General features: G+C 38.9%; 1 protein-coding gene across 1 annotated transcript in view; it reads right to left on the bottom strand.

Moving 5' to 3' along the window:
• arhgap24 (Rho GTPase activating protein 24) overlaps positions 1-14,554 on the bottom strand; it is a gene marked incomplete at its 3' end in the record, with an annotated part of 72,891 nt that overhangs the window by 40,217 nt on the left and 18,120 nt on the right. The window contains exon 3 of the mRNA XM_083901136.1: positions 2,413-2,500. Within this exon, the coding sequence (XP_083757262.1) occupies positions 2,413-2,500 (88 nt within the window). The remainder of the gene's footprint in view (positions 1-2,412; positions 2,501-14,554) is intronic.

The following is a 14,554-nucleotide window of genomic DNA, read 5'->3' as shown; positions in this document are numbered from 1 at the left end:
CGTTTTTTTGTAAATCTTTACATCCAATGAAATGTATCCCAGTGTGGCCACAATCCTCTGTAACACAGTGTATTTGCTGCTCACATAAGTCTTTAATAAGGCTGATTATGAGTTAATGTTAAAATAGATTCATGGGTAAACTCACATCTCCTTATTTTTGTGGTTATTTATCAGCTGACTTGTACAGACATATACAAAAATGTGCGGTTTTGTTTTTTCAAATGTCCTTTTGGTTCCTCTAATGCAGGGGTCACCAACCTTTTTGAGACAGAGAGCTACCTTAAGGGTAAAGAATAATATGGAGGGCTACCACATTAACATTTTTTTTTGTTTACCATTTAAATGATTAATATTATGCATACACATTCATTCCAGTGCTTACTCCTAACGATAACCAGTTTTTATAAACAATATCAAAGATATTTTACTGAGCGATCATACGGATACATGCAAGTGAGGTTAAGTGAAGTGAGCCAGCGGGCACCGTATTGGCTGCCTGCGGGCTACCAGGTGCCCGCGGGCACCACGTTGGTGATCCCTGCTCTAATGTTTTCCTCTTACTAAAAATAAGCTTTTATTTAGTTAAAAAGGAAGCAAGTCATTTAAAAAAATCCCAAAATTGAAGTCGACCGCTTTTAGATCCAAATGGCTGAAAATAAATTTGCCAGATAAAATGTATAATTGTATATTCATGTGTCTTTATTCAAACGCATACACTCTTAGAAATAAGGGTTCCAAAAGAGTCCTTCTACAAGGGCTGAGGTTCAACCTGGAACCATGAAAAACCCTTTCCCGAAAAAAGGGTTTTCAAGGGTTCTTGGTAACACTAATGGTTCCAGTAAGAACCATTTTGATCCAGAGAACCTTTTTAAACACCTTTCCTGAATAAAGGGTTTTAAAGGGGTTCTTGATGAAACCCTCCAAAAGGTTCCACCTGGAACCAAAAAGGGTTCTCCTATGAGGACAAGCCGAAGAACCGTATATGGTTCTACTTAGCACTTTTATTTCTAAGAGTGTACCTGCTCAGGCTCCCTCACTGAAAGGTTATTAAACAGCATCAAAAACTGAAATAACTTGGTCATACATTGTTGTATCATGTCAGAGACACATGCACATGGAAAAGTAACAACTCACACAAGTGTGAAATCATCTTGGCAGTTAACTGTTAACCCTCACACTTGGAAATGAGCAATACTGTCAATTATTAACCGACTATGTCGAAAAAGCATCAAAAACACCATCAATATGCACCTGGACTGTTTATCTGTCAGATCCGGTTTAAACTATAATCCGCCGTGATTCCGCTGGGAGCCACAAATCACGTGAGACAACATACTGATATTTCCTTCGAGAGAGAGAGAGACTCTGGGAAAAAGATTAACACAAATAAAATATGAACTGTTGCTGCAGACATCCGGTGTAATCTACAGGGTTTCTTGGATGATCAGTGAGTGCACTCTGCTACCGTATCATTTCACAGCTGGGGTTTACTCCCCCCAGTGTGCATTAGAGCTTAAATATCTTTTCCATATTCTTGGCGTCGCTCAAACCAGGAAAACACTAACACACTATTTCTCTGCATCATTTTGCAGCTGATGTGTGTGTGTGTGTGTGTTTGTGCCTGGTTTTCCTTACATTGTGGGGACCTAAATCTGTTTACACACTCACGTTATGGGGACCTGTCTTCTTATGGGGACATCACCGTCATGTAACTGACAAAATTTTAAGGTGAAGAAGAATGATGAATATAAGTCAATGCAATGTCCTAAATAAACTGTGTGGACCAACTGTCAAACAAATCCATATTCATGAGGACATTTTACCTTGTGAGGACATTTTGGCTGGTCCACACAACTTTAACATGAGGACCTGGTTTAGGGTTAAAGGTGCATTATGTTATAAATCTAAAGCAACTGGCCATAAAATCCTCCTAATATGTCACAGAGACTCAGCAACAACAGTACAGCCAAAATATTTGCAGTAAAAAAATGTTTTTTTGCAGACTGCAAATCATGTTTATGTTTTGAAATCATGTTTTGGCATGTGGCGCCACCTACCGCCGTCTACCAATCATTGCAGTCAGTAGAGTCTCAGCTGCCGAACAACCACGGGTTGCCAGTTACGTCAGAAAAGGAAACCTAAAAGACCTCGGTATTTTGAATTTGAATGTAGTAACCGTTTTTGGCCACATTCTTACATATGGTACCTTTAAGCATGTATTGTGTCTATGTCTAAAACCAGCATGTATGTGTGTGTTCTTGGATTTTCAGTTTTTAAGGCTCAATGGTTCAAACTTTGATATAAAGACAGATAAGACAGAAAAACGATATTAGAAAAACTTGAGCTTGAATAACTCAGTAAAAAGTGAGAGAGAGAGAGAACGAGAGAGAAAAAGTTTTTATCTTCTCCTACCTGGAATGACCTCGAATAGAAATCTTCCCCCTTCATCACCGCTGGTGTGATGCTCCGCAACTTTGTTTCCGGGTAAGAAAATGACTCCCTGCGGAGAACAAAGAACAGCATCTTTAAGCATTTTGGTTAAATCATTCAAGTCTGCTCGCTGAATTTTAAAGTAGTTCATTTTTTTTGTGTGGGTACAGTTTTACAGAGTATTTCTTTACTAATATTTGCGTATTGATGGTTTTACGCTTACTGTGCCAGGTTTAAAGCCACACAGTCAACATCAGATTTACACACGCACAGTCCACATGTATAACATACAGATTATCATTATTATACCATATATTGAGTGCAAATTGGCTGCGAGTGATTGCACAGGCTTGACTTTGTGTACAAAATGTGTAGCTGCTCAGAACGCTGACATGTTTGTCACAGGATTTTTGCCTTGTCATATGCATCATCATCTCTGCCGGTCCGTGCAGGAGGTGGTGGTGGTGTGTGAGGATGTGTCTGGATGATGGAGCAGGGTTGAGATAAAATGTGACAAAGTGGGTGCATTACGGCGGATCACCGTGTCCCTGGCTCAGCTCTGCATGACACGAAAGGCCAGGAATTCTCTTCTTTATGTACTGTGTATATATAGCGAAAAAACATCAGCATCTTTTTCCAGAATCAACCTCACAACAATCTGGCTGTTGGTGACACACTGTCTGTTTATAAATGCTGCAGGTGGCAGATTTGTAAAAGTCACACAGCGACATCCTTGCAGCAAACGAGGCTGATTATCTGATATTGACTAAATGACCAGGAAACCATAATCAGCTAGAAATGTAAATATTAATTTCGTCTCTACTACTTGTGTGTGTCTGCAAATAGTTGTGAGTCTCTGTGGGAGAAAGCGATGGCATTTAGTGAGGTAGTAAAAAATTCACTGCTCCACTTACTCATCTGCATTAACATTTAGTTCTACTTATGATGATTAATTCCACATGTGGAACATTAGATCAAACAGTGCTGCAGCGTTGAAATGATGATGACATATTAACGGCACTATAGTGATTCAGTAATGATGGTCATTCAGCTGCCTGATATCAATTCACACGTTCATTTAGCTGGTGATACGTTTGCAATTTTGTCTTGTAAGCTACGAATGCCGGACTTCAACTTGTATTAGATGTAAAAGTAGTTTTAAACTGGTGGTTCTGGGGGCACAAATAGTCCATCCATCCATTTTCTACCACTTTATTCTCCACATGAGGGCCACAGGGGGGAGCTGTGCCAATCTCAGCTGACATAGGGCGATAGTTTACCAGTCCATCACAGGGGCACATATAGAGACAAACAACCATTCCCTCTCACACCTATGGTCAATTAAGAATGTACAATTTGCCTAATCCCCATATTGCATGTTTTTGGACTGTGGGAGGAAATCGGAGAACCCATAGAAAACCGATGCACACACGGGGAGAACATGCCAACTGCGTGCAGAAAGACCCTTGTTCCGACCGGGTCTCAAACCCAGGTCTTCTCGCTGCAAAAGAGAGAGCGCTAACCACTACACCAACCGTGTTCCCTGGCACAAATAGTAAATTATAAAAATAAACAAGAGACAATGGAATGACTTTACAACTGCTGCACTCAATTAAAGGTGCCATATGTAAGAATGTGGCCAAAAACGGTTACTACATTCAAATTCAAAATACAGAGGTCTTCTAGGTTTTGTTTTCAGACTTAACTGGCAACCCGTGGTTGCTCGTCAGCTGAGAGTCTACTGACTGCAATGATTGGTAGACGGCGGTAGGTGGCGCCACATGATAAACATGATTTTCAGTCTGCAAAATATTTTTTTTAATGCAAATATTTTGGCTGTACTGTTGTTGTTGGTGAGTTCAGTTTGTTATATGAACATTATTCCTGAGTCTCTGTGACATATTAGGAGGATTTTATGGCCAGTTGCTTTAGATTTACTACATAATGCACCTTTAATTAGGCAAACGTTTCAACATTCTCTTATTGACAACAGCTTTGGTGGCAGAATGCACGGCAAATGAGACAATGAGTCGTCGCGACATTTCTTTCCTCACAGTGATGGTTTGCCCCAGAAGTTAAAGAATCAAAAATCAAGAAGATGACGTCATTTAAAGGGAACCAAAACAAAGGAGTCCTTCACCTTGAAGAGAAATACAAATTTCACACTCAACAAAACATATAGCATTAGTCATTAGTTGGTTTTAGGTGCATAAGTTGCACATATTATGAATATTAATTGACTTCAATGTGAATATCTGTTGGTTTTCTGGACATTGATAATTACACTGTTGCTTTTCTTCCATCTTTTCATCCAGAGGTAAAGCATTTACGTATTGTAAACTGTGTACACCACACGCTCAGCAGTTTAGTAACCTTACCAAGTACATTACGAGCTAACTTCATGACCTGTAGGTTTCTATTCTTCAAACAGAACACCGCACTTTCTTCATTATATCGACTATAAAACAGCATTACAACACCATCGTTTACCATTAACACGATCAAATGCCGGCTCTTCACTTGATTTACAACTCCAGCGTTAAAACCACAAACACAGTATCCGTATCTGGGTTAACAACACTAACGCAGACAAGATGTGCGGCGGTGACAGCGGCGGTGTTTAAGATCTGCACACATGAACAGCATCTGAGGGGCAGTCGGTCTACTTCCTGCTGAGAGAGAGGGCTCCTTAATGAGCCATATAACTGTGACAACCAGGAAGTGGAAACCCTACCTGAGGCCTTAGAAGAAGAAAGTGATTTAAAAGGAGGTTACTAAGACGGAAACTGACATGTCGCAAAATGGAGGAGTGAGGGAAGAGAGAGGAGATCGTTTGATGTGGCTTTCAGCGAGAGAATCTGTTTGGCTTCAATATCTTTGGGATTAAAACCACCGTCGCTGAACACGGATCTTGTTGTCATGCACAATGTAGTGATCTCAGGGAAAGAGGAGACGACTGAAGTGAACTGTGTGACGTGTGCCTCAAAGAAGAAAGAGGCCTGTGTAGTCCCTCCATACTGTGAAACCACAAAACCATGGATTCTCCTCTGGCCACAGCCACACTTTCCATACTGACATCCCACCGGTGGTCTGTTGTTTGCTGCAGACAAATCTAACCACAGACAGAGTCATATTTACCCAACAAAGCATAGGATAGCCCAGCCCTAAAAAAAATAAGCAACAAAACCCAACCTATTTCATGGGCTTATGCATTTTTATAATGTTGTTAAAGGCAATGAGGTCACCTTTGGAAACCATTTCACGACAGAAACCTAATTATCTTTTAAACATGCACCAGCACAAATGTAAAACAGAAGAGGCTTAAAGAAATCTGTCCGAGGGAAGTGACAGCAGGAGGCTCAGGCTCATAAGCAGCAGCTCAGAGTTGGGGGTTTTGTGTGTGTGTGTGTGTGTGTGTGTGTGTGTGTGTGTAGGGGGGGGGGACTGTTTCTGAGACTGTGTCCAGCATGTTCCAAATGAAATCCAATTTGTCGTTGTCTCAGACTACGAGCAAATACCAGAACACTGACTGGGTGCTCCAATTCTATTAACTCCTTTGTCACACAACAGCAATTAAACCCAAATGTGTGAAGTTTGAAGTCATAAACCAAATGTTGAACACGCTGAATATTCACTTTTATTTCAACATTGTATTGTGTAAAATTTACACAATGTTCAAGCAGTTCTACTTTACTGCTGCAGCTGCTGCGGATTTGAATGTTTATATGTATTAATCTGCCATTGATAGGTCAGACAGTCTTCTACAATATAAATATATTGTATTCTTTCTTAGCTGTGGACAGAATGTTTCCCCAAAAGCCAACTAAATAATTAGTTACTTCAGTATAGCCATCAAAACACTCTCATTGTTTGGCATGTGGTCAGAGCCAAATCGAGGCATATAGGCCATAATCTATGTTTATTACTTTTATTACCGTCCATCCATCCATCCATCCATTTTCTACCGCTTTATCCTCCACTGTGCCAATCTCAGCCATCACAGTCCCTCACAGGGAGACATATAGAGACAAACGACCATTCATTCTCACACCTACGGTTCATTTAGAGTGTTTCGAATTTAGAATCCCCATATTGCATGTTTTTGGATTGTTGGAGGAAACCGGAGAACCCAGAGAAAACCCACGCACACACAGGGAGAACATGCAAACTCCATGCAGAAATGCCCTTTTCCAACTGGGTCATCTTCAAAAATTCAAAGATTCAAGATTCGAAGACTTTTATTGTTAATTTTCTATATGTACAGGACATACAGAAAAATCTAAATATCGTTTCTCTTGTCACCAAAATCCCCATCTTGCCAAAGGCAGCAAATGCATAGTGCCGGCCCTGCACATGGTTTTTACGTAAAATTCCATTGTTGGACCAGTTTTCTTAGTTGTTTCCACAATCTACAATTATCCATTTCAGTTGAGGCCACAGTAATTTGAAAACAGAAGTTGAGGTTTTTTTCTTTTTATTCTTTATTCTCACAATAACTATATTTGTTTGTGGGCAGAATAACACTCAGCAAAAAGAAAGAGACATCCTCTTTTAGCCGTTTTACCAATTCCTACACAGTGGTAGAGTATAGTGGAGAAATACGCCTCCATGTCTGCTGTTTCTTGATGCTTGGCAAATTTTCAGAACGTTAAGGCTGGTTAACCTTTACAAGACTTGGTACCGAATGGGAAAGCTTTGACAAACTCTAAAGGCTGACATAAAACTTAGCCGAGCAGAGAGGAACTGCAGCGATACGTAATTATTCTCTCCACGTCCATGAGCAGCTGCTGCTATTGATCACAGAAAGAACAGAACAATCTGACATTTGTCAACATAATGAAATCCAGAGCAAGATACTGCGGGGGCAGAAATTGATTTCTAAACTGCAAACATATCAAGGCTCATGCACTGGTCAATTAACCTGGAGTTATTAGTGTCATAGATCATACTGATTATTACATCTCAGCTTGTTGGCTTTTTTTTATATCAATAATTACTGTTCTCTATGGTCAAAGGCAATGGATTCGGAATCATCAGGAGATCTGGATAAGTTAGATATTCTTATGTGTATGAATGTTGTAATGGTAAAATTCAATTTCTCAGTCTCAGAGCTACATTTGCCCAACACTGATATCCACGCAGTACAGAATATCAGGTACTTTGTGTATAGTGTATTGTATATTGTGTATTGTGTCTAGCCTGCACCTTCCTGCCACACCAGCAGGGAGCCAGCTCCCCGATGCCTACAGTAGACAAAGAGGTGTGTGAAAGCACCGTCTGAAGGTAGGGACTTTGCCTATTGGAGGAATGCGAAGGGGAGCTTCTCAGGCATAAATGTGGAGTGTTCACTATGCTCTGGGTCTTTCTCCAGCAAGGATCACTCCTGTGAAGATTGACCTTTTCCTTGCAACGAAAGTAAAACCTTGTCGGCCGGCAGAAGTTCTCTATTTCATTCTTTACCAGCAGCGAACAATGTATGATTCTGTCTTTATATACTGCTCTATTTGATACTTATTTTACTTTTAAATCAACATTAACTGTCACTTATGGTTGTTCTCTTCTGATTACTTCACTGAGACCATCAATCTATCATCATTATTCCACTGGTATAAAACAAGTGTACCTGTTCCTTAAGTCATAAGGCACTGTAAAATAATAAACAAATGCAACTGTGGTGCATTCACTTCAAGATTAATGTGCCAATGGGCTGCAGTGGTGTTGAAAAAATGAGGATTTGGCCATTAACTTTTAACCGTGCGGTGGCAAACGAAGCGAGAAACTACCGTAGATGTTACGTTAATAAACCAAGAGAAGCTGAACTGGATTCTGCTGGAATCATTACTACACAGTGTCTAAAATAATAATAATAAAAAAAGCAGCAGAAAGACATATTTTCCTCAAAACCGTGAAAAGGTGAAAAAAAAAAAGTCACCTCCTGTTTTGCCTGAACACGTTCTGAACCCACCTCTGTGTCGAGCTCCGTGTTTGTGTTGGAGTTTCACAAAATTAATTAAATGACATAATAAATCATCTCATAGCCTGTCCTCCTCGCTGGAGGCAGACTTTACAAAAACACACAGTTTGTGGCAGTGAGGCTGTAACTTGTTTTTTTTTATATTTTATATATTTGCATATTATATTGTAACACAATCTGGGACAGGGACACAAAGCATGGAGACAGACAACAAAAAAAGAGACATTAATGGTCTTGAATACGTTCGACACATTTTTATCCACCAAAACCCACATGAAAACAAAAACAATACAAAACAAAACAGAAAAAGTAAGAAAGTCAACAATGATTTTGGTCACGTCTCTTTCTTTTAGGAAAAACTGTCACTGCTGCTGCTGCAAAACACAAACTTTTATTTCAAGCCAACACATATAAAGTTTCATTCGGTATCATCTTGCCAAAACAAGCGGCAGTAAGACATAAAATGTCACAAGCAAAGCCACTATAGATAATATACATCAAAAACTGATTTTTGGGAAATGTATACTTTATGAATTATTTTCGCAATGGCTCTGCGTTTTTTTGTTATGACAAGACTATAAATGTCAAAGAATTGATGGTAAAATCTTATAATTACACAGTAAAAGGATAGGGGCGCAGTGCACCGTGTGCAGTCTTGGCATGTGAGAAAAGTAATACCTTTGAGAGGAAGAATATAATCTTTAAAGAATGCTAATAGCAGGTTTTTACAACACGTTGCTGCTCTGCAACTCATTTAATCGAATTAGACTATCATAGACCTTGTTAAACAACCGCTTTCTGTGGAAATTGTGACATGATGGAAGCCAAAATACACATTAGGCGGATTATAATAGTTTATAGTTTCCATTCATATTTAAGGATATTTTTTATTCATACAGGTGTCACACAATCCATAGTTTACGCAACATTACGTAAACCTGAGGTCCTTTTTTTTTTAGGGTTTTTGGATTTATCTTTGGTAACGGAAACAATAAAGAAAACAAGATGTGTCACTGTATAGCAACCTTAACTTTTACAAGTTGTTGGATCGGCTTTTGGAATCAAGAATGTCGTATATTTGTGGCAATTCAGTTTGAGCTCACCCATGTTCTAGCATGGACACAACATGGTTTTAATTTATTTATTTTTTCAATAAATAAATGAAAGATTTAATCAATACAGAAATAAATAAATAAATAAATTAATTAATTAATTGATACATAATTAAAGGTGAATTATGTAATAAATCTAAAGCAACTGGTAATAAAATCCTCCTAATATGTCACAGAGACTCAGGAATAATGTTCATATAACAAACTGAACTCACCAACAACAACAGTACAGCCACAATATTTGCATTAAAAAAAATATTTTGCAGACTGCAAATCATGTTTATGTTTTGAAATCATGTTTTGGCATGTGGCGCCACCTACCGCCGTCTACCAATCATTGCAGTCAGTAGAGTCTCAGCTGCCGAGCAACCACGGGTTGCCAGTTACGTCAGAAAACGAAACCTAAAAGACCTCTGTATTTTGAATTTGAATGTAGTAACCGTTTTTGGCCACATTCTTACTTATGGCACCTTTAATTAATTAATAGTAGTTAGCACTCTTGCCTTTGCAGCAAGAAGACCCAGGTGCATGTTCTCCCTGTGTTGTGTGTTTTCTCCGGGTTCTTCCGGTTTCCTCTCACAGTCCAAAAACATGCAGATTTTGAAATAGCAAAATCACTCTAAATTGACCGTAAGTGTGAGTGGTGATATGTTGGATGGTTGTTTGTCTCTATGTGTGTCCCTGTGAAGGACTGCCTAGAGTGTGACTCTACCTTTCGCCATTATGTCAGCTGGGATTGTCACCATTAACCCTCATGTGGACGATAAATCGCTAGAAGATGAGTGACAATTAATAAATACAGAAATAATTACAGACCTAAATAAATATTCCGAATTATTTGTCATTACATTTAAAGCGGACCTAGACCGGAAGTTCCAATTAACTGTTTTTCTTGTTGTGTATCTGCGACATCACCTTGTTTATGAAGCCCTGAAGGTTTGAAACAAACAGTTCAGCCATTGCTGAGAACACTTTGATGTATTGTAATCTCGGGCTCAACGAGATCTCTGAAAAAAAGACCCTTCCGGTTACGTAAACAGCGGTTCTCCTGAACAGCGGATCCTCCTGGTCCGGGCACTAGTCCGGGCATATCCGGTTCTGTACATTGTACCGCAGAAGAAGAATAACGTCCGTTGTGGAGGTGTTTCACGAGCGACAGTGTCTTCTGACTCTGGGTCAAAGTCATAAAAGGGACTGCGGCGGGGAGTTGTGATGAAGCTATTTTTAAACATTGTTAAAACAATGTTCTGATAATGAGTGAGCTGGTGTGCTAATTATGTCCCTTCCGGGTATTGGCCAATCACAAGACAGTTGGGAAGGCTCTACGCTGGCTGGCCAATCACAACACAGTCTGTCTTCTGGGTGTGAGATTTCAGTCTGAAACACCGCGGCTGAGGAGAGCGTCAGAAAGGAGAGATTTCTATTGGCTAATTTACAGCAACTAGGAGGTTTTTGACCATAACAACAAGTTAATGTATGTAAGTAGACCTCCATAACTAACATATATGTGCAACAGGACCACTCTATGTGAGCTATAATACATTCCCTACCACTAGGTATCTTAATGGCATCAAGTCCACATAAAATAAAACGCTCCACACAGTTCACATTTGAACTTGAGTGACACACTTGTATTGAGCCAGCGAGCAAAAAAAAAAAAACAGTAAAGTGAGACATCTCGCCGCAGACAGCCTTGAGTCTTATGTGATAAACACCCCAGAGGCTTGAAGATAACTGGTTGCCAAGAAATAATGCCCCCTACAATAAAACCTTGATAAACTGTATAGCTCCTGAACTCGCGATGTGACATTTAGTCTGCCTCTATCAAAAGAATGACACCGACTGGAACAAGGTTGGTAGGTCTGCGCTCTGTTCAGGGTCCCAAATGCGACATAAAAAGCGACGCTTTGAGCTACACGGGCCTCGTGAAATAATGAAAGACATAAAGTGCAGTAAATTAAAGGCATAAACATTCAATTTTGACATCTCTGATGTGGTCAGAGGTGAATGGCAGGTTTTCCCACAAGTACAGACACAACAGTAAGTAAATACACAACATTACAATATTTTATCATTAAAAGGATAAAATGAAAAACAGAAGTCGTTCAATGGGACCGTTAATTTTCAGGCTACCTCTGTCATGCAGAGCCTCGGTCAAGGGGAGTATCTGTGTACGTTTAATAGAGGGCCCGATTTTATTACACCATTTTGAAAAGCACTGAGATTTATAGGTTTAATAAAAAAAAGTCATTCTCCTGACTGTACCACGTTTATAGAATGAAATGATATACAATACTATATATACCTTTACCTCCGTAACTTTGAAATCAATATGATCCTATAGGACATTTTGCAACAAACACAACCAGAAAAAAATGTTTTTGTTCTATTGTAAAAAAAATGAGCTTTTAAATTGTGTGAGAAGTGTTGCACTGAATCAGTTCTCACAGGATGAGTTTCTAGCCTCAGTATATATTTGGATTTTATTGATGGGTTGTATTTATAAATAGCTTTGCGTATGCAGAGTGGTAACTCAATCTTTTTTTTTCCCTGCTGCTTCCAATTAGGTCACTGAAAGTGAAGATGTACGTTATATCAGAGAGGTATGTTACTGGGTTTCCACAAAGTCTCTCTGGTTTTCATAGAATAAACATTAATAACAGGGCTATAATTTTAGAGTGTGTTATATGAAGTGATGAAATGACCATGAAGTGTCATAAAAGATGAAGGAAAATGGTGAACTAATAATTATGGTACAGCCTGTTTGTTATATTTTGGTCTGTTGTTTCATCCACTATATATAATATAATAAGAATGCAGCTCAGTACATGTACATGATTGATACATGGTTTGCTGAATGTTATCAAACCTAAAAAGCCTCACAACCCCTCTCAAAAACGACAATATGCTTATTTTTGTAAGAGGTTGTCAATTATGGAATTCACTATCAAATGAAGGCAAATCAGTTTCAGATAATAAATCTTTATACTTAAATTTTACTTTACACAAATCAAATTACTTACACTTCCAATTCCCCCCCTCCCCCCACTCAGTCAGAGGGTTAGAGCACAGCTGCAGAATGTACTGAAGGAGGACAAAATTACATCTGTAAATAAATATGAAATATATGAATATGAAAAATGAAAGATTAAATAAATACTTGAATAAATAAATACATGATTAATTAATTAATTAATAAATAAATAATATAATAATATTGCAGCTCAGTACATGTACATGACTGATACATGAATTGCTGAATGTTATCAAACCTAAACAGCCTCACAACCCCTCTCAAAAACGACAACATGTTTTTTTTCTGTAGGAGGTTGTCAATTATTGAATTCACTATCAAATGAAGTCAAATAAGTTTCAGATATTAACTCTTTATACTTTATTTTTGCTTTACACAAATCAAATTAATTTCACTTCCAAACACCCCCCCAACCCCCCGTTGCTGACACACACAAATGAATGAAATAGGTATAGTTATGTGTGTATATGTTTGTCATATATCCCCTTTAAGTAAACATGTAAAATCACAAATCTCACATGGTTCGCAGGTCCGACTTTGACAGAAACTTTTAAGCTGTGAGTTATTATAGTTTCTCATACCTGACTCCGTTCTGAGAATATGCCTCCTGCAGAGAGTCTGAGTGGACACAGTGGGAGTGAGTTATATGCTACACACTGATACTGCTCATGCACATTTTTGTCTGACAGGTTACTTCTGTCACTGACTGGGGACTGACGAGAAAGAGAACGTAGGAAACGTAAAAATGTTTCTGGCAAAGAGATTGAAGAGTTTGGGTCTGCATGATTTCGAACTACTACTTGTTGGCAACTGCATTACAAATACAAAAAACCCCATTAATTTTGTCACTAAATAGCAGCGGAAACCGAACCATGTACACAATTATTACAACAGACACAGAGCAACATCAGCATCATGTTCCTAGGCACCAGGGAAATGATGTTAGCCAGCGAATGCTGCTGACTGCGCAACTTGTTAACATTCTTGGACCGTTTGTTCGTGAGAAATTTGTGTATAGTTTCAGTTCTTTCCCGCTGAAGTTAAACGATGCACCAAAAAAAAACAGTCAAGTTAAAGTCTAAGGAACTAAAACGATGAGGGAAAAACTCTCCATAGAGCTGCAGGGAACTGTAGAGTTGGCTGATAATTCTCCATGGGTTTGTCACATTTGTTGAAATGATCCATAATAACCCGATTAAATCTACTTTATGTTGAATAAGACTGCCCATATTAAACAATACTCAACTGTCGGCGTGATAACACAGAGATTAACACATGCAGCCAATGGCAGGTGAAGTATTTTAAGTCAGACAAAGTCGGTGCCTCTGGAAAACCATCTCAAACCACTGTTGTGTGTGTGTGAAGAGCTTCGTACAGCTCCGGCACCAGCGGCATACTCACCTCTCGTGAGGAAATGCACTAATCGCCAAGTCGTGCAAACACCGCTACACCTGCACATACCTGAAATTTATAGCAGAGCCCGAGCTGTTACCGCCCGAGCTACTGGAGACCGAGAACAGAGATAATGCAACTTGCATGAACTTGTTTCAAGTCCAGTGAGAGTTAAGAGACTTTCCCATCCATCTATACAGAGCTTATTAGACATGCAGTCACCCGCAATCAAAAGCAAACCGTCTCTGTGTTTAGTGTGTGCGCTGTCTCATGTTAATAATTATTCCCTCCCTCCACGCTCTTAAGTATTGAGCTCGCTGAATAATATGTCTGTGCCTGAATATTATTCTTTAATGAAAGAAATGATGTCACACACGAGACAAAACGAGAAGTGATGTAGTAAATAACAAGTGTTTCACATGTGACCCGGCACTTAATGTCAACTTATTTTTGAGTATTAGATTTATTTTGCATCATAAATACATTCTTATTGTGAGCTATATATATCAACACAGGCACTTTTATTTAGAAAATCTGTGAAATATCTATCATCTCTAATATTTGATTCCAATTTTTTTATTATCTCGATATAATTAAGCTCATATTGCCCAC

The sequence above is a fragment of the Microchirus variegatus genome (genome assembly GCF_963457635.1).
Source record: "Microchirus variegatus genome assembly, chromosome: 1".
NCBI classification, from domain to species: domain Eukaryota; kingdom Metazoa; phylum Chordata; class Actinopteri; order Pleuronectiformes; family Soleidae; genus Microchirus; species Microchirus variegatus.
This window is presented reverse-complemented; position numbering and strand designations above follow the sequence as displayed.